This window comes from Schistocerca serialis, chromosome 9 (genome assembly GCF_023864345.2).
Source record: "Schistocerca serialis cubense isolate TAMUIC-IGC-003099 chromosome 9, iqSchSeri2.2, whole genome shotgun sequence".
NCBI classification, from domain to species: domain Eukaryota; kingdom Metazoa; phylum Arthropoda; class Insecta; order Orthoptera; family Acrididae; genus Schistocerca; species Schistocerca serialis.
In genome coordinates, this window is record NC_064646.1 from 287,211,830 (window position 1) to 287,235,333 (window position 23,504).

Here is a 23,504-nt window from a genome sequence, read left to right on the forward strand (position 1 = left end):
GAGAACTTATTGTTGAAAGAAAAGTAGTTGTAGTTAAGAAACAACTGTAATATCCAATCAGTACAACTATTTCTTGCTGAGACAGTCACTTGGGTTTCAGTACACTGGCTCAAATTACTACAGTGGTCCCATACAGGATGAACTGGAAAAGGGAAAATAGCTAATGTGGACAGAAGTGGAGGAGGCACTAAATAAGGACAAGTACATGAACTAAGTGTAAAAGTAATCAAAAAAGCAGAAGAAGTGCTCCACCGTAGCTCTACAGGGTTATTAGAGCTATATGGAAGGATATGATAACTCCAGAAGACAGGAAGAAGGAAGTAATAGGATGGGTGTTAAATGGATGTAGAAAACTACATGCTTTAGGACAGGGAGTTCCACAGTAGATCTCAAAGTTTTGGTGAGACAGTTTCAGAAACTGATGGCGTTCCTTCATTTAGTGAAACCATATGACACAACACCCACAAGAACAGTTTGGGGGCACTAAGAAGGAAACACACTGAGAAACTATATATAGGTTAAAGGAGTTGTACCAAGAATGTATAAGTTGTACGTAAGTGGGACGACTGAGCATAAAGTGCTAAAACGGATAATAGGCTGAAACACCGAAAGGCACTGCCACTGTTACTTTTCATAGTGGTAACTGATGATACGAGGGCTATCCACAAAGTACATTACGTTTTGGAATTAAAAATAAATAAAGTATTGGAATTTTTTTTTATTAAATACAGATGGAAGCCACACTTAAATACTACTTTTCTACATAGTTGCCATTTAAATTAAGGCACTTATCGTAGCGAAGGGCGAGCTTGGAAATTCCTTTGTCGTAAAATTCGGCCGCCTGCGCCTTCAACCACGTGGTTACCTCTTCTTGAAGCTGTGCGTCATCATCAAAACGCTGCATAGCCAACCACTTCTTCATTGCTGGGAATAAGTGGAAATCGCTCGGTGCCAGGTCGGGACTGTACGGCGGATGAGGAAACAACTCCCACTTAAAAGATTCGAGAACTTCACAAGTGGCATTTGCCGTGTGGGCCCGGGCGTTCTCGTGAATCAGCAAGATCTTTGAGCCCAAATTTCCCCTGCGCTTGTTTTGTATTGCTCTTCTGGGGTTGTGCAGAGTTTGGCAATACCTTTGAGAGTTTATTTTAGTGCCTCTTTCCAGGAAATCCACAAAAGTCACACCTTTTCTGTCCCAAAAGAAGAGGTAACCACATGGTTGAAGGTGCAGGTGGCCGAATTCTACGATGAAGGAATTTCCAAGCTCGTCCATCGCTACGATACGTGCCTTAATTTAAATGGCAACTATGTAGAAAAGTGGTATTTAAGTGTGGCTTTCCTCTGTATATAATACAAAAAATTCCAATACTTTATTTATTTTTAATTCCAAAACGTAATGTACTTTGTGTATAGCCCTCGTATAATGACAATATGTGGCAAGAGAGATTAGAAACAGGATGACAGAAATGTTGTTTGCTAATTGTTTGATGGTATCTGAGAATAATGACGAGAAAGTACAGAAGCAATTACACATTTGGGAAGCAGTTGCCAAGAATATGACCCAAACTGTAATATAAAGAATTGGTGAGTAGGTGACCACAACAAGAAAGAAAGGGAGGGACTTAGTGGCATTGGGCGAGAAGCAATTGAAAACAGTAGATAGTTTCCAGTACCTAAGAGCATAACACAGAATAAAGGAAGTAATGACCAGGATATAACTGAATAGGCAAGGCAGGCTGATAGTGTTATGAAGTGTGTGAGAGAAATGATATGGAAGAAAGAATCCATCATAAAAGAAGAATACGATGCATTCCGTTCTGTCCTGTCCTACCAAATACGTTACACGCCAATTTTGATGTATACTACAGAAACATGAACCATGGATAACAAAGGAAAAAAGTTAAGTGCAAGCAAGTGAGATTAAGTTTTTGAAATGCCATATAGGTGCCACAAAAATGGAAAATATGATACAAGAATGGACAGAGGTAGATGTGAGAATCTCAGGTTTCGTCTGCAGCAAGAAGCACTCCACTGCCATCCATACGTTTGACTTCAACATTGTCCCAACATTGTCCCCCCAAGAGATGTGACTAAAATGAGCTAGTCGACAGCATCTTTTACAACTGATAGAATAGATATGAGAAAGAGATACTGGGAACATTAATAGTAACAGTTAAAAGCAATTACATATCACCTTATGGTCCTTGTAGTGTATGCAGCCCTGGTCTCCTGGATAATCAGACATTCCTGTTTCCAATAGGACATTTGTGCCCTGTGGGTTGTTGGCTCTTGGCCAATGGGTGGTCCTCCTTCAGAGACTTGTCGCACAGCTCGCTAGTACATCCCATGTTTGGGTTCACTGCTGATTACAATCTTTCGGTTTACAGGCTTAATGTGAACAGGCACCATCGGAAACCACCATCATTATGCACAGCCAGCACATTAAGCAACTACACCAGCACTGCCTGCTTTTGTCAGCAGGTAATGTGGTCACAAAGAGCCCTTAGATATTCCTCTGCCTGCAGTGTATTTAAGCCATGGTACTATGTTCAGCAGGCAGTTACAGTCAGCTCTGGTCCAGGCCACTTGCACCAGGTGCTTATGGCATCCCAAGTGTTAGAGTTTCAACCAAGTACAAATCACAATGCTACATCACCCAGCAGCTATCAGCCACCTTCTGGGATACTCTGTGCTACTTTTTATCTTTTTTTTGTTGTTGTTGTGGAAACATCATTCTTCATCATGCTGTTCACTGTCATCATACCATGCCTCACCAGCAATTTCTAAACACTATGCTGTTTGAACTTTGCTCTTGGTTATACTATAGATTTGCATCACAATATTGGGCTCGAACATTGCTACTAACACAGCATTGCCTTTGGCTATCACTTTCCTGGGGTTGCAGTCTGTGCTGTCTTATGTTTGGCTCAATAAACAAGTTAACAGTTTAGTATTCACTTTGAGTGTTTGTTACAATAGTTTGTGAGGCCTCTCTTCTGCAGTTATGGTTTTACAAGTAATATCATAACTACTCCATCTTTTGAGAATGTATAATTTGTACACACTCACAAAAAATCGAATAACTCCCTTATTACCAGCAAACACAATTGTTGTTGTAGTCATTAGTTGAAACACTGGTTTCATGCAGCTGTCCACACTAGTCTCTTATGTGTGAGTCTTTTCATCTTTGCATTAATGTTGCATATTACATATACACTGAAGACCCAAAGCAACTGGTACACCTGACTAATATCATGTAGTCCTTCCCCCGAGAATACAGAAGTGCCGCAAAAGGTGTGGCATAGACTTGACTAATGTCTGAATTAGTGCTGGAGGGAACTGAAACGATGAATGCTGCAGGGCTGTCCATAAATCTGTAACAGCACGAGGGGATGGAGATCTCTTCTGAACAGCATGTTGCAAGGCATCCCAGATGTGCTCAATAATGCTCATGTCTGGGAAGTTTGGTGGCCAGCGGAAGTGTTTAAACTCAGAAGAGAGTTCCTGGAGTCACTCTGTAGCAATTCTGGACATGTGGGATGTCGCATTGTCCTGCTGGAATTGCCCAAGTCCGTTGGAATGCACAATGGACATGAAAGGATGCAGAGGATCAGACAGGATGTTACATACATGTCGCCTGCAGAGTGGTATTGAGACATATCAGAGGTCCCATATCACTCCAACTACACATGCACAAGTGTCATTACGTTTATGTCTGGTGAGGGCACAGCCAGCATATAAAAAACAGAATCTCTGCCCAACTGGCATGAGAGAAACTAGCTGGCTAGTTTAAGATCGATAAGCAATTAGCTCACTCTCATTCTCAGTGAGTCAGCTGTTCTAGATGATGACACTATACTTTCCGATTCTGTGAATAACAATGTGGACTCCTCTTATTATTGTGCAAGTTGACTATGCTTGCATGTGAGATGGTTAGAATGAAGTTATGCTTAAGAGGCTATCGATTTTTATACTTATTCATATTTGGCAATAAATTTCACTTTCAGTTAACATTACATCTGAACAGTTGATGCTCTTATGACATTTCAAGGTAAACTGCCCTTTAGAGATCTAATTCAAAGCTGCACACTCAAACTTGCTTCTGCAGTATCGACTGCCATCTGCTCTGTTGCACTTTAAAATATGTGCACAGTGAGTCAGTGAGTTATGCCACATTTCCTACAGCTGCCACTGCTGCATAAGGGTGCTGCCACCAATGCTTACGTCGCTGCCTATGATATGCAAGCATCCCCTCTCCAGAACTCTAGCAGTGGGTCTGCTTAAGTTCAAATATCAAAGCACAGAGCCCATTTTGTGTGTTTGTCATTTCATAACATTTACAGACTTTCATACTGGTAAGGCTTGTCATCTATGGAGTAGTCATTGTATTGAAGATTGACTGAATTGTAAACCTTTGTAACACTGCACCTACAGGAAACATCGTTATGTGTTACTTTTACTACTTGATAACTAATCATAGAATAAATTAATACCTGAATTCTCTGTCCACAATCTGTATTCTCTGTCTATTAACTGCATCTGTTCCTCACTCCTGTATCCACTAAAAAGCCACAAAGCACACAAAGGAAGTTACAAAAGTTTCATCCAGTAGATTTTGCTTTATTGGTTATTCCACATTTTGTCAAAATATGTTAGACTCCAGCTCACTGGGTTGTTCTGCTACTGCTTTAAAGTTAAGTGAATTTTCTTTTCAAATGACTCCTCACCATAAATTCAATATCTACAAAACTACATATCATTACATCACTGTAGAAAAAATTGTGCTGTAAATAAAATGATACAAGGTAATTTCATTTTTATGCACAATATTTTGAAAGCTGAACCAGTTGTCTTCTTCAGGTGCTGCAAGCTGTGCCATTATGTGTACCATTACCTGGATTCCATCTGCTGCCCACAATGCCCTTTGATGCTTGCCTGTTGTTCACAGTCTGCACAGTTATTCTTTGGAACATATATTTCCTCTGAATGATGATTGGCAGTATGCTCTTAATAAACTGACTGAGAGACCCAAACCTTGCTTACTCTGGAACATCCATCTTTTTCTTTTGGTTATCCTGACATATTTATTTCAATAGATTCCTCAATTATGTTGTCCCAGAAGCTTGACATTCATAATATGATAGCAGTTCAATTATATTTCACCTCATGATTATACTTGCAGCAGTGAGAGATGGCTAATTTCCTTGACTGTTTTAGTTGGGTGTGTCCTTGATGTTCTTCGCACTTCTTCTTGAATGTTCTAATTGTCTGCCTTATGTAAAGACATGCTATACCAGAAAAAAATTCAATAAAAAACCAGCGTTGAGACTCCTAGATTATATACACTGATCAGCTAGAACAATACGACCACCTACTACCCAATAGCTGGTATGGCCACTTTTGGCATGGATAACAGTGCTGATGCATCACGGAATAGAAACAGTGAGGCCTTGATATGTCGCTGGATGGAGTTGACACCACATCTACACACACACAAGTCACCTATTTCCCTTAAATTCTGGGAGAAAGGGGAGGGAGGGGGGTGGCAAGGGGGCAATAAAGTCTAATGTCACATTCAATCGCATTCTAGATCCTGGATGTGTTTGATCAGGTTCAGATCTGGTAAGTAGGGGGGGACAGCAAATCAACTGGAATTCACCACCATGTTCCTCCAACAACTCCATCAAACTCCTGTCCTGTGACATGGTGCATTATCTTGTTGAATAATGGACTGACATCGGGAAACACGATCGTCACATAGGGTGCATGTGGTCTGCAACCAGTGTACATACTCCTTAGTTAACATGGTGCCTTGCATAAGCTCCACTGGACCCATGGATGCACATGTGAATGTTCTCCAGAGTGTAATGGAGCTTGTCTCCATCTCGCAGTACACATATCAAGAAGCTGTTTCCCTGAAAGACGATGGATTCTCGCTCTCCCATCAGCATGATGAAGAAGATATCAGGACTCATCAGACCATGCAGTGCTTTGCCACTGTGCCAATATCCAAGCCAATGGTCATGTGCCCACTTCAGTTGTAGCTGCTGATGCTGTGGTGTTAATATTGGCACATGCGTGGGTCATTGGCTGTGGAGGCACCTTGCCAGGAGTGTGTAAGTGCACTGTGTTTCAGGCACACTTATACTCTGTCCAGCATTAAAGCCTGATGTTAATTTCAGCACAGCTCACCACCTGTTCTGTTTTACTAGTCTGCGCAGTCTACTACATCCGCCATCCGTAATGAGGGATGGCTGCTCAACCCCACAACATCTGGGTGTGGTTTCACTATGGCTTTGCCGTATATGGACGACACTCACCATGACACTCCTCAAACACCAGACAAGTTGTACAATTTCTGAAATGCTTGTGCCAAGCACACAATCTGCCCTCATTCAAACTCAGATAGATTGCACACCTTCCCACCCACAGACAGCAAGCTCCCTGATAGTACATACACAGCTCATGTGTCTGACTAGCAGTCATTCCTCACCAGGTGACACTGCTATCACCTGGGCATGTTTGTATCAATAATAGATTGGTGACCATAATGTTCTGGCTGATCAGTGTACATTATAAAACGTTTTATGCTTGTTGATGGGAGTAAAATACATTAGATGCCACATTTCTGCAGGAGTCAACCAATGTTTCCAGACTTTGTCCAGCATAAGCCAGATTAGAGATTCTTAGCTTTGCTTTCTCTTTCTCAGTGTCAGCCTCATTCTCATAAATTGTTTATCTTGACTGGAACACCAACTCTTTTGCAGAAGTATTCATCCCTTAGGAACACTAGTCTTAGGTGCTGTAATCCTTTGATATGGCCCTCCTTGTCGTACAGAATTCAAGCTCTATGCAGTAGGGATTCAAGAATTTCTGTGTAAATTCTAGAACCACTCAGCCTTCTACTATCTTGAACACACGATAGTCTAGATATGAGTGTGGGATGGTAAAATCCTACCTACTGCACGTCACGTCTGTATGTGCAGCTTTAAAATCAGTCACGTGAAGAAGGTGGATGCAGCAGTCGAACGGCTCCGCAAGTACCCGTCAGCCAATCCATAGATGTGTTAGTGTGTGTCTAAGGAAGAGCCACGGAGTTTATATGCAACTCTGTGTGTATTGTGTCACTGACTATTGTTATGTGAAACAAGAACAATTGAAAAAATGTCTCTTATAGAGTCTTCATCCGGCCTTGTTAGAGGCAAGACCTGTTTTATGATTCATGTGAAGTAGAGTCATGGTTATTAAGCCAGCTCTTTTATAAATGTAATTAAATTTGTTTCTGACATTGGACAGAATGAATGACTTACTGGAAGCTGTACGTGTATGTGGAAAGTAAGAATTTTATTCTATATGGAATTCAAATATACCACATGAAATGTAAAGTTTGCAGATCTACTTATTTCACAAGTAGAGAGAGAGGCTTAAATATTCCCATACGTACATCATTCTACGGAGATGAAGTCAAGAGAGTTTTCCAGCAGCCAGCAAAGAAGATCGGCTGTGAATCTCAAGTAAGTCGCCTTGTATAAACCAAGTGGGACGTTTGTATGTCTACGTCACACTTTAAATCAGCATCAAAAATGTTAGAATGCACCAGACTCATCAGTATGAGATTTCTTAGTGACAGATGATGATGGCTTGAGGTGTGGGGACAGACGTCAGTAAGCGCAGGTTTTCTATATACATTTTGACTCAGGAATCTGTCCATTTTTCTCTTGACTAAAATTTCAAGGAAAGGTAGCTGGTCTTCTTTTTTCAACACCTAGCATTAATTTTATATTAAAATGGAGAGCATAAATATACCAAGAACTCTTCAAGTTTTTTCATTCCATATAAGCACACCACAAATGTGTCGTACACATATTGATAGAAACTGTTAGCTTGAACTCAACAGATTCTACTGTTGTGACAGTGCCACGACATTTAACAGTGCCACCACAACAGTACGCGCAAACAGCGATAGAGACGCTCCGCAACTCGGCTGAGCGCGGGAGCGCCACCTAGCTACGAACGGCGCCAGCCGCATGTCACGGCATGGCAGTTGAATAAGAGATACTGAGTTGTTTCTAAGTGAGTGTGTTTGAATATCCACGCAATTATTGGTGATTAAAGGTTATAACACTTTTTGGTGACGAGGTTGGATATTTTCACTGCATTGTGGATTTGCGTCTTCGTGATGGGGCAGACATGGAATAGCTTATTTAAGCGCTCGTTGAACAACAAACACAGCTGATGGCTGCTATTCAGGCACAACAAACACAGATGACGGCTACTATTCAGGCGTTGACGATGTCGCTTACTCATCGTCTGTCTTCCTCTTCTCCGCCTCCATTCCCTCCTTACGACGAGGCCGCTGAAGATTGGGAGGATTATGAGAAGCGTTTGCGGCAACACTTCTTGGCTTTCGGCGTTGTCGACGCTCCTATGTGTAAGTCGTTATTTCTATCTTGGATTTCCCCACGGATCTATCAGCTGCTATCTCAGTTAGCCCCTCTGCGGGAACCTGCCTCTCTGTCCTTCCAAGAAATGTGTGACTTATTGTCTAACTATTACCGAAAAAACAACCACGTCGTTGCCGCCCATGTGGCGTTCTACCAGTGTCGAAAACAACCCCATCAATCTTACCGGGCTTGGGCGGCGGAACTACACGGTCTGAGTAGGAAATGTCAGTTTGTCACGGACACTCATCATGAGTCTTATGCTGATTCAATGGTTAGGGATGCTATTCTACGGCTTGCTCCTGATAAAGAAGTTCGGCAATGTGCCCTACAACTGCCAAACCCGTCGTTGTCGGAAGTTATAAGCATCGCTCAATCCTTTGAAGTGTCTCACGCTGCTGGTGCGCAAATAGACGCGTGGTGTGATGTAGGCGCTGTACAGTCAACTTTCGACACGGACAATTTGCCTGTTTCACAGGAGAATGAAGATATGGCGGCGGTTCACTCGCGTAAACAACGTCGCGTTGGGCCGCAACGCTCGCAGCGGAAACAGCAACCACAGAAGCAGGTTCGTTCCGCACTTCCTTCTTGTCCACATTGTTTCGTACAGCATGACAGGGCCGCATGTCCAAAACGTTGGGCCATGTGTAATTCATGTAGGAAAAAAGGCCACATTGCTTCTGTGTGTCAGTCCCCTAAAGTTCCTGTCGACGAGGACGAGACATCGGACATGGATGTTAACTGTGTGCTTTCTCAAACAAATAAGTTGTTTGTTACTGTTCGTGTTCTGGATAAAGACATTCGCATGCAAGTGGACACTGGCTCTGCAGTAACTCTCATTAATTCTCGCATGTATTTGGAATTGGGCTCCCCTCCCTTGTCTCCAGTTACGCGAAATCTGAGAACTTATAATAAACAGAAAATTCCTATCATTGACCAGTTTGATGCTTCCACTGCCTACAAGTCTGTTGTTAGGCCCCTCACGTTTTATGTGGTGGATCATGCGGGCACTGAAAACCTGTTCGGTTATGATGCTTTCCAGTTGTTCGGGTTCTCCATTGATGATGATGTGCACCTCATATCTGAGGATATTCCGTATCAACAGCTGGATGGATTGTGTTGTGAATTTTCGTCCGTGTTCTCTGCTGGTCTGGGTTGTGCCAAGGATTTTGAAGCCCACATTACTCTTAAACCTACAGCTCGCCTAAGTTTTTCCAGGTACACCCTATTCCGGTAGCGTTGCGTGCACCTGTCAACGCTGAGATAGACAGGTTAACAGCTTCAGGGATTCTCCTTCCTGTTACCTCCAGCGAATGGGCATCGCCAATCGTGGTGGTTTCTAAACCAAACGGGAGTCTGCGATTGCGTGGTGATTTTAAAGCCACTGTCAATGCTCAGAGCCTCATTGACACTTATCCTCTTCCCCGTCATGAGGAGTTATTTACCAAGCTCGCTGGAGGCCAGTTCTTTTCCAAACCTGATTTATCGTAGGCGTACTATCAGTTGCTGTTGGATGCTTCTTCCAAGGAATTTCTCGTCATCAACACTCCTTGTGGGTTGTATCAGTACCAGCGGTTACCATTTGGCGTCACTAGCGCGCCGGCCATTTTTCAGCGGTTTTTGGAACAGCTCCCGGCTTCCGTTCCCGGCTGCATAAACTATCTGGATGACATTGTTATCACGGGGGCCTCCACTGAGGAGCACCTTCGCTATTTGCGTTCACTGTTTCGGGTTTTGCATTCGGCTGGGTTGAGGTGCAATCTGGACAAGTCACAGTTCTTCCAACCCTCCATTGTGTATCTTGGTTTCCACTTGTCCCGTGAGGGTATACGTCCTCTAAGTCAGCACGTTGCGGCCATTAATGCTCTACCCCGGCCATCTACGGTCAAAGAACTTCAGGCATTTCTAGGCAAGATTGCTTATTATCACAAATTCATTCCATCCGTGGCGGCGGTAGCTCATCCTCTGCATCAACTGTTACGCAAAAATGTCCCTTTCTGTTGGTCTGACGAGTGTGAGCAGGCTTTTGTCCACCTGAAGGCTCATTTGCAGTCGGCGCCTTGTCTTGCCACATTCCGTCCGGGTCAGCACTTGGTTCTGGCGACTGATGCGTCACAGTATGGCCTAGGGGCTGTTCTCGCCCATCGGTATGAGGATGGGTCGGAACAACCCACTGCCTATGCTTCCAAGACCCTCAACGATGCGCAATGGCGTTACTCTCAAATCGAAAAGGAGGTGCTCGCTATCATTTATGCTCTAAAAAAGTTCAGCGTTTTTTTGTATGGTTCTAAGTTTCACCTCATCACCGACCACAAGCCGCTGGTCTCTCTGTTCAGCCCATCGGCGTCACTTCCGGATAAGGCAGCTCACCGCCTGCATCGTTGGGCCTTATACTTGTCTCGTTTTCACTATGAGATTCACTATCGCCCCACGGCCCAGCATGCCAATGCTGACACATTGTCGCGATTGCCGATGGGCCCCGACCCGGTTTTCGATGGTGATGAACAACTCTGTTTCCACATTGATGAGGAAGAACGTCGTGCGGTCGAGGGTTTTCCACTTACAGGTTCGCAGGTCGCGTCGGCTACTGCGCGGGACCCGGTCCTGTGTCAGGTGATCGGTTTTGTTCAACGGGGTTGGCCAGACAGGACCAAGGGCCGGGCATCGGATCCCCTTCGCAACTACCATGCCTTGCGCCTTCGTCTGTCGGTTTGTGATGGTGTTGTTCTTCTGGCCACGGATGGCGCATCGCCATGGGTCATGGTGCCAGCCTCTCTTCGCAAAGATGTTCTCAAACTGTTGCATGAAGGCCATTGGGGTATTTCTCGGACTAAGTCCCTGGCCCGCAGGCACGTTTATTGGCCCGGTATTGATTCGGACATCACCCACATGGTTGCTGCATGTGGTCAGTGTGCTCAACAACTGGCTGCACCTCGTACTATGCCCTCTCCATGGCCTGATCCGGTGCAGCCATGGGAACGGGTGCACGCTGACTTTGCCTGCCCCTTCCTTGGTACTTATTGGCTACTGTTGATTGACACCTTCTCGAAGTTTCCGTTTGTTGTTCGATGTCCGTCGCCCACCACTGCGGTGACGACGCTGGCTTTGTCCAAAATCTTCGCGCTAGAAGGTCTTCCATCCATGATCGTCACGGACAATGGCCCTCAGTTCTCCTCGCAGGCCTTCTGTGATTTTTGTACTGGACAAGGGATTCATCATGTTACAGCTCCGCCCTTTCATCCGCAATCGAATGGGGAGGTCGAGCACCTTGTACGCACTTTCAAAAGCCAGATGAAAAAATTCCTTAGTGATTTTTCCACAGATGACGCTCTGCTGCAATTTCTGAGTTCTTATCGCTTCACGCCTCTGGGTGATCACAGCCCTGCTGAACTCTTGCATGGCCGCCAACCGCTCACTCTACTGCACCTGCTTCACCCTGTCAGGCCTTGTGCTGTGTCCCCTAGCGTGGGAGAATACTCAGTGGGCGCCGACGTGTGGGCATGAGGGTGTGGATCTTGCCCTAAATGGATTCCAGGTGTGGTCTAGGCTCTTCGCGGCCGCCGGCTTTGTGAAATATGTATGGACGATGGCATGGTTGTTCCCCATTACGACCAGATGTGCCCACGAGTGGTGCCCACGCTTGTGCCACCGCCCCTTCCTTCGCCTCCACCAGCCCGAGAAGCCAATCCTGTCACTGCTGCCGATCTACCATACGTGTTGATGCAGCCGACGTTGCTACCGCTTCCAAGTATGCTGGAACCGGCCCCAGTCGCGACGCCGCTTTCTCCGGGACCCATCTCCCTGGAGCACATGCCCAGGTCCACGACACCTATGGATGCTGCTCCGGAGTTTTCACCCATCATCTTGTCCAGGAGGCACGTTCCACGCACCAGCTTCCATCCTGGACATTTTCGACCATACTCTCGTGTCTCTCCGCGGGATCTTCTTGGGGCCTCACAAGGGGCCATGGATGTCTCCGCACTGTCCATGTCTCCAAGGAAGTGAGTGTTTTTTTTTTCAAGGGGGGAAAAGTGTTGGGACAGTGCCATGACATTTAACAGTGCCACCACAACAGTACGCGCAAACGGCGATAGAGGCGCTCCGCAACTCGGCTGAGCACGGGAGAGCCACCTAGCTACGAACGGCGCCGGCCGCATGTCACAGCACGGCAGTTGAATAAGAGATACTGAGTTGTTATCATGTAACGAGCTATTGTTTCTAAGTGAGTGTGTTTGAATATCCACGCAATTATTGGTGATTAAAGGTTATAACATCTACAGAATTTGCTTAATGTTCTGTGTATAGATTTTCTATGACACCACGACAGACAATAATGGACTACCATTGATAAGTCATCGGTTTCCATTAAACGAGAAATAATTTGATGTGAGAACATGCTTAAAATGTTTAGTGAAAAAAATCATTAAACTTTCCCTTAATTAGTTTAGAGCATTTAGAATACTGAACTCTTATAACGATGGAAACCAAATCAAAAATGACCATAATATCCATATCACAGAGCTGCAACTGACTTAGGTAGTGTACAAAGTGAGCAGAATGGTAAATGTCATGTTCACACGTCCCCACATATTTTTTGAGAACACATTTCAGATATTTGGCAACCAATATGCAAGCACACAATTATTAAAAATTTGATATTAGAGGAATGCCTTCCTTGTGTATGGTAGGAAGCCCAACAGTCATGTTGGCACAACTAATTGCGTTCTAAGACTTTTAATGATGTTATGTGGCTAGTAGGACACACTGAGCAGATCATTATCCTCCTCTTGATTTATTGATAGAATCATGTATATTTTTCTGTAAGCAATGTCATTAAAAAAAAGGTGAAAAATCTTCTTCTATGTGCTACATGCTCTTTCTTGAAGATGATATATCTTAAGGTTTGTGTTTTAGTAAGTGTTCTGCAAGCATCAAGGTGAATGTCTTCTGCTGCTTCCAGTGGAGGGAACCTGCAACATGCTATGTAAAACTGGTCCTATCTACTATTTGTAGCACTTTTGGAGCAGGTACAAAAATTAGCCATTTAGCAAAGATCTTCACTACACCCTTGTCAGTGAGATTAATTACTCTGCTGTCCCCTGGTTCTTATCTCAAACTTTTCTGCACTACTTTTGTGTAACATCTAGCATTCATCGGGTGTCATGAATTCTCTCTCATACTAGTGACAGGCTTACAGGATGCATAATACTATTGACTGCTGGTATGTTCATACTATGTTTGATTTTGCCAACATAGTTACTTTTTCATCCTGACATCTTTTTAGGAAGATAGGTGTGCTTAGAAGCCACTCTTTCTTATAACAGAGCTTACCCAGATCCTCCCCTCATAATTAAGTGATGTAATCTCTCAATTTTTCTCAGAGTTATTGATAGTGCTATAGTGCTTTTTCGTATGTCCAGCCATGTTGTTGATTCCATTTTCCTACATAATATTTTGACAACCAACCCAGTTGTCTTCTTCAGGTGCTGCAAACTGTGTGGTTATGTATACCAGCTGCCTGGACCCCACTAGAGACTTCTTCTTAAGATGCTGTGAGCTATGGTACTACATGCACTCACTGCCTAGACTCCAACCAAACTGGTTGGTCATCAAAACATTGTACAGAAAATGGAATCAACAACCTGACTGAACACTTAAAGGCACACCATTAAGTGACTAACTAACTAGTCATGTCCTAAGACAGAAGGAAAACACATACAGGATGACAGAACCTGGGATGTGAAAGGCTTGTACTATTAAGAATGACAGCTGTACAAAACCCTTTGATATACAGAGTCTCACAGAGAGTGTGAAGAAATTGTACTATGCACTAAACTAGTCATGGAGCACATAACTTAAACAAAAATGTACCCAACAGCACAAATTAAAATTAATATTAGTTACATACTAAGAGATATATATAAGAAATGGAAAATGATTGTAGGAACATTGGTACATACCTCTATAGACAGTAGCTGAAAAACCAGCGTGTTCACGTGACCTGTAATCTGCGTGGAAGACAACTTTAACAAGGCTGGAACCATGGATGTATCCAAGAGATGATGCATTGCTTAAACAAGTCTCTACCAGAAGAGTCCAGTCTTGTGTTCCAAGTTTTCCTGTCATGAAAAAATTTGTTTGAATGCCAATCTATCAATATTTTCATTACAGTTTACACTTATATACTTCAAGCTTTTTATATCATAAAATCACACACAGCCAGACTGCAGCACTTGTGAATTATCAGCATTTCCTTGGTGAATAATGCTTGCAGTTTGATTAATATGTTGCAGTGTATTAGTTCTGCATTCAATAGTATCAGTGTTTCATATCTGCTCCAGATCAGATCAATTTACAGATACAGTGTTTGTTTACTTCATGATTTAACCTTGAGGGTTGAAAGGTTTCTGCTAAGTATATTAATTCAAGCCCCAGAGCTATTTATTTACCCAATTGTATTCACTACATATCTTCCACGGAGATACCGAAAAGATCCCTCTATACCTCTATGTACTGATGTTGCATGTTGCATGTATGAGATTTAGGGAGTCCCATTTTAAATGCATTTTGTTTTTTTTAGCAAAATGAACAAAATGAATTGCTTCTTTCCTATTACAGGAGAGATCTAAATTATCTGTGACAACCAACCAATGCAATTTTTTAAAATCATGTGCCAATAATTATTTCTTTAACTTCTCTGTCCCAGGTTCCAGTTACAGTATGTAACACAAGAAAGGACAGTCAGGAGGATGTCAGTCTTCTTGTCAGACTTCTGTTTCAACATAAAAAAGTTCAGACATTTTCTCTAACAATTTAACTTTTGATGTGATGTTAATTAATATTTGTCTGATGTGTTTTGTTGAATTTTCCCTATACTCTGAACTCTTCTGATATGCTGGCAAAGTAACTTTGTAGTTACAGGAATTATCAAAAAATCAAAATGACTGCATATTATTTCATAAATTAAAATTCCTACAAATAAAATTACAAAATTGGCAATGTTCAGATAGAAACCGAAAGTTTGTCAAAGAATAATATGATTTAGTAATTACAGAAATGAACAATTGATTCACGACAGTACACATGCAAAACCCACTTCAACAATCACTTCCTAAACATATCAAAGATCGCTGATATATCTTACACAACTTCGTGTTGATAATGGTACTGAGCTGTGCTTTAAAGCTTGAATGTCTTTCCACTAGGGTAATCAATATATGAGGAAGCTTGCTTCTGATGACCAAAATCGGTCAAAATAAATCAAATAATAGGTAACATACAGCTGTTTATCTGTACATTAATAATAGAGACACTCAACAGTCAGCACAAAAAAGAAAAAAATCTTTGCATTACCAGTATTTGTGAGAATCAGTACATCATAATTTTGATCAATTTGACATTATTCCTACTCTTTCCAGAGAATTCAGGAAAATAATTGTCTCTTAAACTTAAGAAATCTCTCTGTTGATAATGTTTCAAACAAAATATCTACTTCCCAAGGCATCTTTCGTAACTAAATATGCTATTATTTGATGTCTTCGTAAGAAAAGGCTTTAGGAAAAATACAAACTTGTGACTGGATGAGGATATTTGAAAAAATGGGATTCTCAGTCAGTCATACACAGTATTGCAGGAGGGCTTTCCCAATGAACAAGTCATCTAAATGAACTATTTTACAATATCTAAATGACAACATTTTATCTACTAGCTGTCCGCCCCAGTAGCTGAGTGGTCAGCGTGACGGATTGCCGTCCTCTGGGCCCGGGTTCGATTCCCGGCTGGGTCGGAGATTTTCTCCGCTCAGGGACTGGGTGTTGTGTTGTGTTCATCATCATTTCATCCCCATCCGGCGTGCAGGTCGCCCAATGTGGCGCCGAATGTAATAAGACCTGCGATATGGCGGCCGGACCTGCCCCGCGAGGGGCCTCCCGGCCAATGACGCCAAACGCTCATCATCATCTACTAGCTTGTTTTTGTATCTCGCTCAATTGTCCAGCTGCTAAATCACAACATCCTTTTGGAGAAAAAAGATTATGAGTTTCAAGGTACTCATATTCTTGATAAGTACAAATGACCTCCCATGTTGTATTGATAAAGCAGAAATGGTCCTCTCTGATAGGAATGCTAGCACGATAATGAAGCCTAGTTAAGATGCACTGAGAAAAATGGATTAAATTTTAACACTTATAATATATTTATTATCTGATAGAAATCCGTCACTTGAAACAGAAAAAACAATTCATTTAATTATCTTTACAAGACAGGATATAACATCAGTAATAACAATGTGAATGTTTTGAACAAAGTTCCTAACTTCTGAATGTTCATTCGGAATTTGTATAAGAAATCACAGGCATGTCACAAGCCAAAAAATTCTGTTTCTACCAAAGGTGTAATTCTACTGAAACTTCAGTGTCTCACTGATGTTGCATGTATCCCTTTAAGCATAAATTTCAGAATGCTGTCATTTGCAAACAACTGTGTCCAGATCTACATTTATGTACAAGAGGAAATGGACTGGTTGAAACGCTGGTCCTTGAGAGATGTTTCTTTTATTTTTTACCTTGTATCCAAGAAATATGTCCTAGTATTAACATTTAGCTCATGTTTTACTCCTACTTTCTCTCTTAATTTGATCAGGTCTGAGGTAAACCATTTTAGTGCTGTGGCTCCAATGCAGAACTTTGTGGCCTAAAATGTCAAGTAGCAAACTCAAGTCTCAAACAATTTCGGTGCATGTAGTTTTAGACATCACTAGTCATATTCTTAGTGTTTCCAAACTGATCTTGGGCATCCGCGAGGATTGTGTTTTTCAAGAATTTCATTAATATGTAATAAATCATTTTTATAGTAGTGCTGGAGGCAAGAGCAATACAAACTCAATATTTATTGTCTACTTACCACTAAATATCTGAACTTTAGCACTGTGACACCAATTGGAAAATGAGCGTACATCAAGAGTCCTGATTTTGACAGCTACATGGCTGGTAGGGGGTGTCTCAAATATCCATACACAGTCCATTGGTTCATATCCGGACCCAAAATTTGGTGATGAGATGTTCACTTGTGAAGTATTAAATGTGTCTCCAAGCTGAGTGGTGCTTCCACAACCTGTAATGTTTAACGTTATGTGTGAAAATAAAAGCACTCATTTTCTTTAAAAATATCAATATACATTCAAAATGTAAAATTAAAAAGATGAAGTTATCTACTTTCTATTCATTCTAAACTATAATCTAAAGGTAATGACTGAAGACACACTAATTCTTCTGATCTCTCACTATTCTCTCTCATCGAATTGTAATGTTTAACGTTATGTGTGAAAATAAAAGCACTCATTTTCTTTAAAAATATCAATATACATTCAAAATGTAAAATTAAAAAGATGAAGTTATCTACTTTCTATTCATTCTAAACTATAATCTAAAGGTAATGACTGAAGACACACTAATTCTTCTGATCTCTCACTATTCTCTCTCATCGAATATGTGCTTAGCCAGGCTTAGGGAGTCATCCACAAACAGAAAAAGCCTCTAGCATCCAGCATTTCATCTTTAAGGTATGTGGTGATCTGTCCTCATAATAACTGTACATTTTCTGCATGGAAGTTTCCCTTGTCACAATGGTCTACCACATATTCCTCTTCATCCGATACATCTTCCCTAACATACATGACTGAAGCTTACACTGTATACTTTGTTTTACAATATTTTCTACATCTTACTTCACACAAGACATACAAGTCCATCATATCATCACATGACCTAATCATCCTAGTTTTCAAGGTTCACACACGTTACTAGACATATCAATATAATATTTCATAATAAAAGCAAATAATTCAAAGCACATAGATTGTCAATGTCTTATGTTTTAAAACAGTATTTTATTATATAGTGTAGGTTTTCAGTTATTAACATATGGGCTAATATCCCAAAATGTATACCAAGTAAAAGTGAAAGACTCAAGGAATGTAGGCTATGAAAAAGTGTATCACATTCATTTACCTAGGAACCACAGTTAAGACAACTGGAAGAAAAGAAATATTTAGTCCAAAGAGTTTGCTTTAAGCATGCTGCTTACCACTTGCATTAACAGGTGGAGCTAAGTAATCAGGGATCTGTGTTACTTGCTCGACCTGTAGCCATTCAAGAAGAAAATAGGCCCCTTCACGAGAACCATGAGTTGTCAGCACAATATAGATAATATTTGATGTTGAAGTAAATGACTCTGGAGCTCTACCACCACAGAACTGTGTGTGTGTAGGTGCAGTCTCATCGTAACCATCAAACACCTAGGACACACATATGGACCATTTTAGTATTTGCTGTAATAACAAACTGAAGAAAGACACAGTTCAAGTATAAACCCTTTTAAGCATTCAACACAAACATAATATCCAAAGGTACAGGATTTATGTAGTTGCATAAGTGGGTGTAGTTTTAAGGTAAATATTATAAGTGAGGCCTAACTACGTATTTGACAACACCACACTGAATCTCTGTAATTGATCACACACTGTTATATCAGCGTTAGATATTTCAGTATCAATTATCCATGATTCAATGTGTTGAGTATTTCTTCTAATGCAAAATAGAAGTCACTGGGAAGAATCTGCGGCACCCAGTCACTATTCAGGTTTCAAAATTTATTTAAGTTCTCATAACCATAGTTCTCACATCATATACAGAATGTGGACATTTAAATTACCACCACAAAGGCAACACTTGCTATTATTACACACTATATCTTCTTTCTTCTTACCAGAGTACCTACGGAATGATTAGCTCCCATGTTCAACTACTATATAGACTTAATAGCATTTGATTTCGATGTCTTTTATTTCTTAATGAAATAAAACCCCCCAAAAAACTGGTCCTCCATTAAACTGTGTGCTTGAAAAAAAGAAAAAAAATTCAAGCTACACAGAGGAATTTCAAATTCATGAAATTGGCACACAAAAACTTCAAACAAGGTAAATGATTTAAGACTAATGTATTAAATAAAATCTAAATGAAATTTGTTTCAGTAGCACAGTCCTCAATAGAAACTACATTGTGCACACTGTTAACTGCTCAAATGGGAGTGAGAAAAAACAGAATACATGAAACTACCATTCTCAGTTAATACAGATTAGATTTAATGGTTGAAAATTCTCATAGTCAAAACAAATCATACTGCCTATAATCTAAGTAAAAGATCCTACCTACTAGTGGCCTAGCTAAACCATATTCAAGTTTTATGTAATGTTGTTACTAAGTATTTACATAATCTTTGCAAAACAAAATGTATAAGTTCTTTAAATAATTACAAAGCTGATTTTACACAAAACAGAATAAAATGTAATATTTTATAAACTGCAGAAAGGTTAGAAAACTCACTGTCAATGAGGAATACAAACAGCCACCAAAATATGTTGGGATGAAAAAATTCTTGAATGTCAGGGTAATAACATGGTTAAAGTCAACAGTGATTCTCCAATTGAATACACCTAGTTTTGTATATGGTTGAGGATAGAGTGGAGATGCCAGCTGTCCTGATGGTCCTTCCAAGTTGTTACCGTGCACTGAAATAAATTTAAACTTTAAATAAGGTGCCAATCATACATTTTGTACAAAGTGTATGCTAACACTGTATTTTACCTTTAAAGTCAATGACTTACGACTAGTAGGACAGTATAGAACTTATATCAATTACTACACTTACTGGACATATGGTACACATTACATCCCTTTATCTGTCACTGTCTACCCAATATTAACAAACATTTTCATGTGAGGTTCAAAAATTAAAAATGTTTGTGTCACACTCTTTCACATAGAATGTTAGATAGCGTATTGGAGGTTGATGTAAACAGATTTACACCTTACATTGTGAAATTCATAGTTACAATAAGAAATAATGTGAAAACTTTTTACAATGTTAGTTTTAAGAGTATAAAATATGAATACCAATAATGTACAATGTCTTACATTCTACAGTATTAGACAGGTCCTTTGTAACAAATGAGGGATTACAGGTGTCACAGAAGTCATTTGCTATGAAATAAGTAATATCTTTCAATGTCCTGATTTGGAATTACACACCCCTGTTTGAAATTAGCAAATGTCATATTAAGTGATTGCCTCCTTAGTGGTGAACTGGTAAAAGCTGGAAGACTTTGAACCAGAAGTGTTTTATGTCCAGCTACTGTTGACTTCAGTAATCAATCAATGCTGTGTGCAACATCACTGTATTTAGCCACTATGCAATGCCACACTTCATTTTATTGTGTTATGCTTGGGAAATGTGTGGTGAAGGAGTTACTGGTCTCTTTCAAGTACCACTTCTAACTCTTTTCATGAGAGAAAGCTCTTTATCCTCACTGATGGTAGATGCTTGGTACAAACAATGAAGTACAAGCGCAGTAGCAGTACTTCATGAAGAAAGAGTGACTATATCCTTCCATCTCTCTTCTTTCTCTATAACAGTCTCAGTGTTGGATGCAGCTTGCTTCCATCATCCCTACAGCAGCTTCTACTAATACTCCAGAGAAAGTTTGCAAATTGTCTCATGAATAAAGTTAGAATATTTGCAACTGTCAACTAAGTAAAAGTATTTTTACCCACACCTCTATCCCGCATATATTCACATTGTTGATTGCATAAGCAGTTACTAGCAATCACCTACTGGAATTGTTTAATTGACTGAGCACCCCCAAATAACGCTGTGTTACAGAGATGCTCCAAAAAATGTCAAACATGTTCTATGAGACCTCGTGATTGCAGCTGGAACATGTTGACTTCTTGCCACAATATTTCGGCTGGCAACCATCCAGCCATCTTCAGTGGGTGTCTGCCACTGGAGACAACTAGTTCACAGTGTCAGCTTTATAGAGGAAATTGGTGCAGAAATGCATGCGCATTAGTAGCCATCACAGGAGGAGTCCATCAAATTCGACACCCTCTGCAAATACTGTTCCATCTATAGCATGCAGGCCCATGCATAAAGGTGAAACTATATGTCCACCCTCTCTCGGCCACTGATGAAGATTAGCACTCTTCTTGTTCCGGTAAAGGATGATATGGGACTGTTGAAGGCGAGAATTTACAAAATTTCTTGTCAGTGTGGCAAAGCTAACGTACGTCAGACGATATGCACAATACAGTAAAGGTGCATTGAACATGAGCACCACACTTGCCTTCTGCTGACCAGTAAGTCAGTTGTAGCTGAGCATTGTATTGCCACAGGACACTCTATGGACTATTCTGCCACAAAAATCTTGACCTCAGTGAGATCCTCTAGGGACTCAGTAATAAAAGAATCAGTGGAAATGCGTCTAGCACAAACTCTTGTAAATCGTGACGGTGGCCTTCTATTGGACAAGGCTTGGGACCCAATGAGATCTTTAATTTCTTCTGAGAGAAAACATTTTCCTCATCTGACGTTTTTAGCACTGGGAGCATGCATTCCGACAGAGGGCACGCATGTAGTTTCCTTTTTATGCATGCACCCGTGCCACAGATGGAACAGTATTTGCAGAGAGCGCAAATTGCAATAGACGATGTTCCCGTGAAGACCGCCAATGTGCATGCGTCTCCACACCAATTTTAGCTATAAAGCCAACACTGTGTACTAGCAGTCTCCAGTGGTGGACACTCCACCTTAAAATGGCTGGATGGTTGTCAGCCAAAAGTCAACATAAAGTCAAAAAAGTCAACATAATCCAGCTGCAATCCTGAAAACTTCAAACATCACATGTCAAATATGCTTTGCTTGTCTATCAACAACATTTTCCAGTCATATATTATCTACACAGTACACTTGTTTCACTTCATCATCAGCTTGAAGAAATGCAATCTTATCATCCTCAGTACATTGAATACAGTACAACGTGAAAACATGAGTTTCAAGAAAATATGGCCGAGGTATTTGCCTATGAATCATTCTCATTCATAGGTGTCACGATGTATAGTACAACTACAAGAAAAATTTATGTATCATGAACATTGTGGAACAAAATCAGCTGCTACGCAAACTGCAAAAGATTGGCCTAAAAGACTTAACTCTCCGAGTTCAATTTATCCAGAAGCTTCTTTAACGTAGTATCTCTTGTCCTCACTTTTCCAGAGACATTACGTTAACTGATTAGATCTGTTTCATGCAAAACTTCAATACAAGACAAAGTCAACATTATATGTGGATAAGGAAAAAAAAATCCTGGATTTTTCCCTGATTTTCCAGTTAAAAAATACACTTTTTCCCGGGTGAAAATACACTTTTTCCATGTTAGGTGACACTTTACTTTCCCACAGAACTATAAAAATTGGAAATTTGCCGTAATGTCTTATGGGACCAAACTGCTAAGGTCATCAGTCTCTAAGCTTACGCACTACTTAATCTAACTAAAACTAAGGACAAAACACACACCCATGCCCGAGGGAAGAGGGGAAGGGGAGTTGCGCGGACCCTGAAAGCCATCTCAGACCGCAGCTACTCCCAAAACTATAAAGCTTAACAATCCTTTGAATGGCTACCGTTTTATACACCAGCATAGAAATTCCTGGTACTTTACAAAAAAATTGGACTGTACACTGCATATTTTGGTATTATGATATGCTGCATATTTTTGTATTACGAAACTATAAATTTTAATTCCACCACCACCAAACACAGCACATTAGTTTCCGAAGCACTGACATCAAGACTGTGATGCCCTTTTGTAAGCTGATCATAGCTCATGTCACATGATCTCACCAACCGGTGGCAGCAGATATTCAGAGTATAGGCCACTTGATGTACTAAGCCAATAGTAACATCACTGTTAAGGAAAAGTTAATGGTATAAATTAATATATATGGGGTAGCTACAAGAAAAGCTATACTTTCACATACAATATTGATCTCGAAGATTAATAAGCTACACGAGAAGCTAAGCTTTCACACATAATATTAGTCTTTCTTTGAAATTGTTGCATTTTAAGATACATCACACAACTGTGCCAGTAAAATTGAAAATAATGACTTAAATGTCTGGTCTTTTTGGCTCGAAATCTGTCTAATTGGCTGACCCTCAAAGTACTTA

The 23,504-nt window shown here is 40.8% G+C and overlaps 1 protein-coding gene across 1 annotated transcript in view; it reads right to left on the minus strand.

Annotated features, from left to right (window-relative positions):
- The window catches only part of LOC126419763 (cubilin-like), a 753,686-nt gene that overhangs the window by 324,190 nt on the left and 405,992 nt on the right, over positions 1 to 23,504 (minus strand). The window contains exons 38-41 of the mRNA XM_050086938.1: positions 19,823 to 20,007; positions 18,525 to 18,735; positions 17,343 to 17,552; positions 14,402 to 14,560 (exon numbers count right to left, since the gene is read on the minus strand). Of these exons, the coding sequence (XP_049942895.1) occupies positions 14,402 to 14,560; positions 17,343 to 17,552; positions 18,525 to 18,735; positions 19,823 to 20,007 (765 nt within the window). The remainder of the gene's footprint in view (positions 1 to 14,401; positions 14,561 to 17,342; positions 17,553 to 18,524; positions 18,736 to 19,822; positions 20,008 to 23,504) is intronic.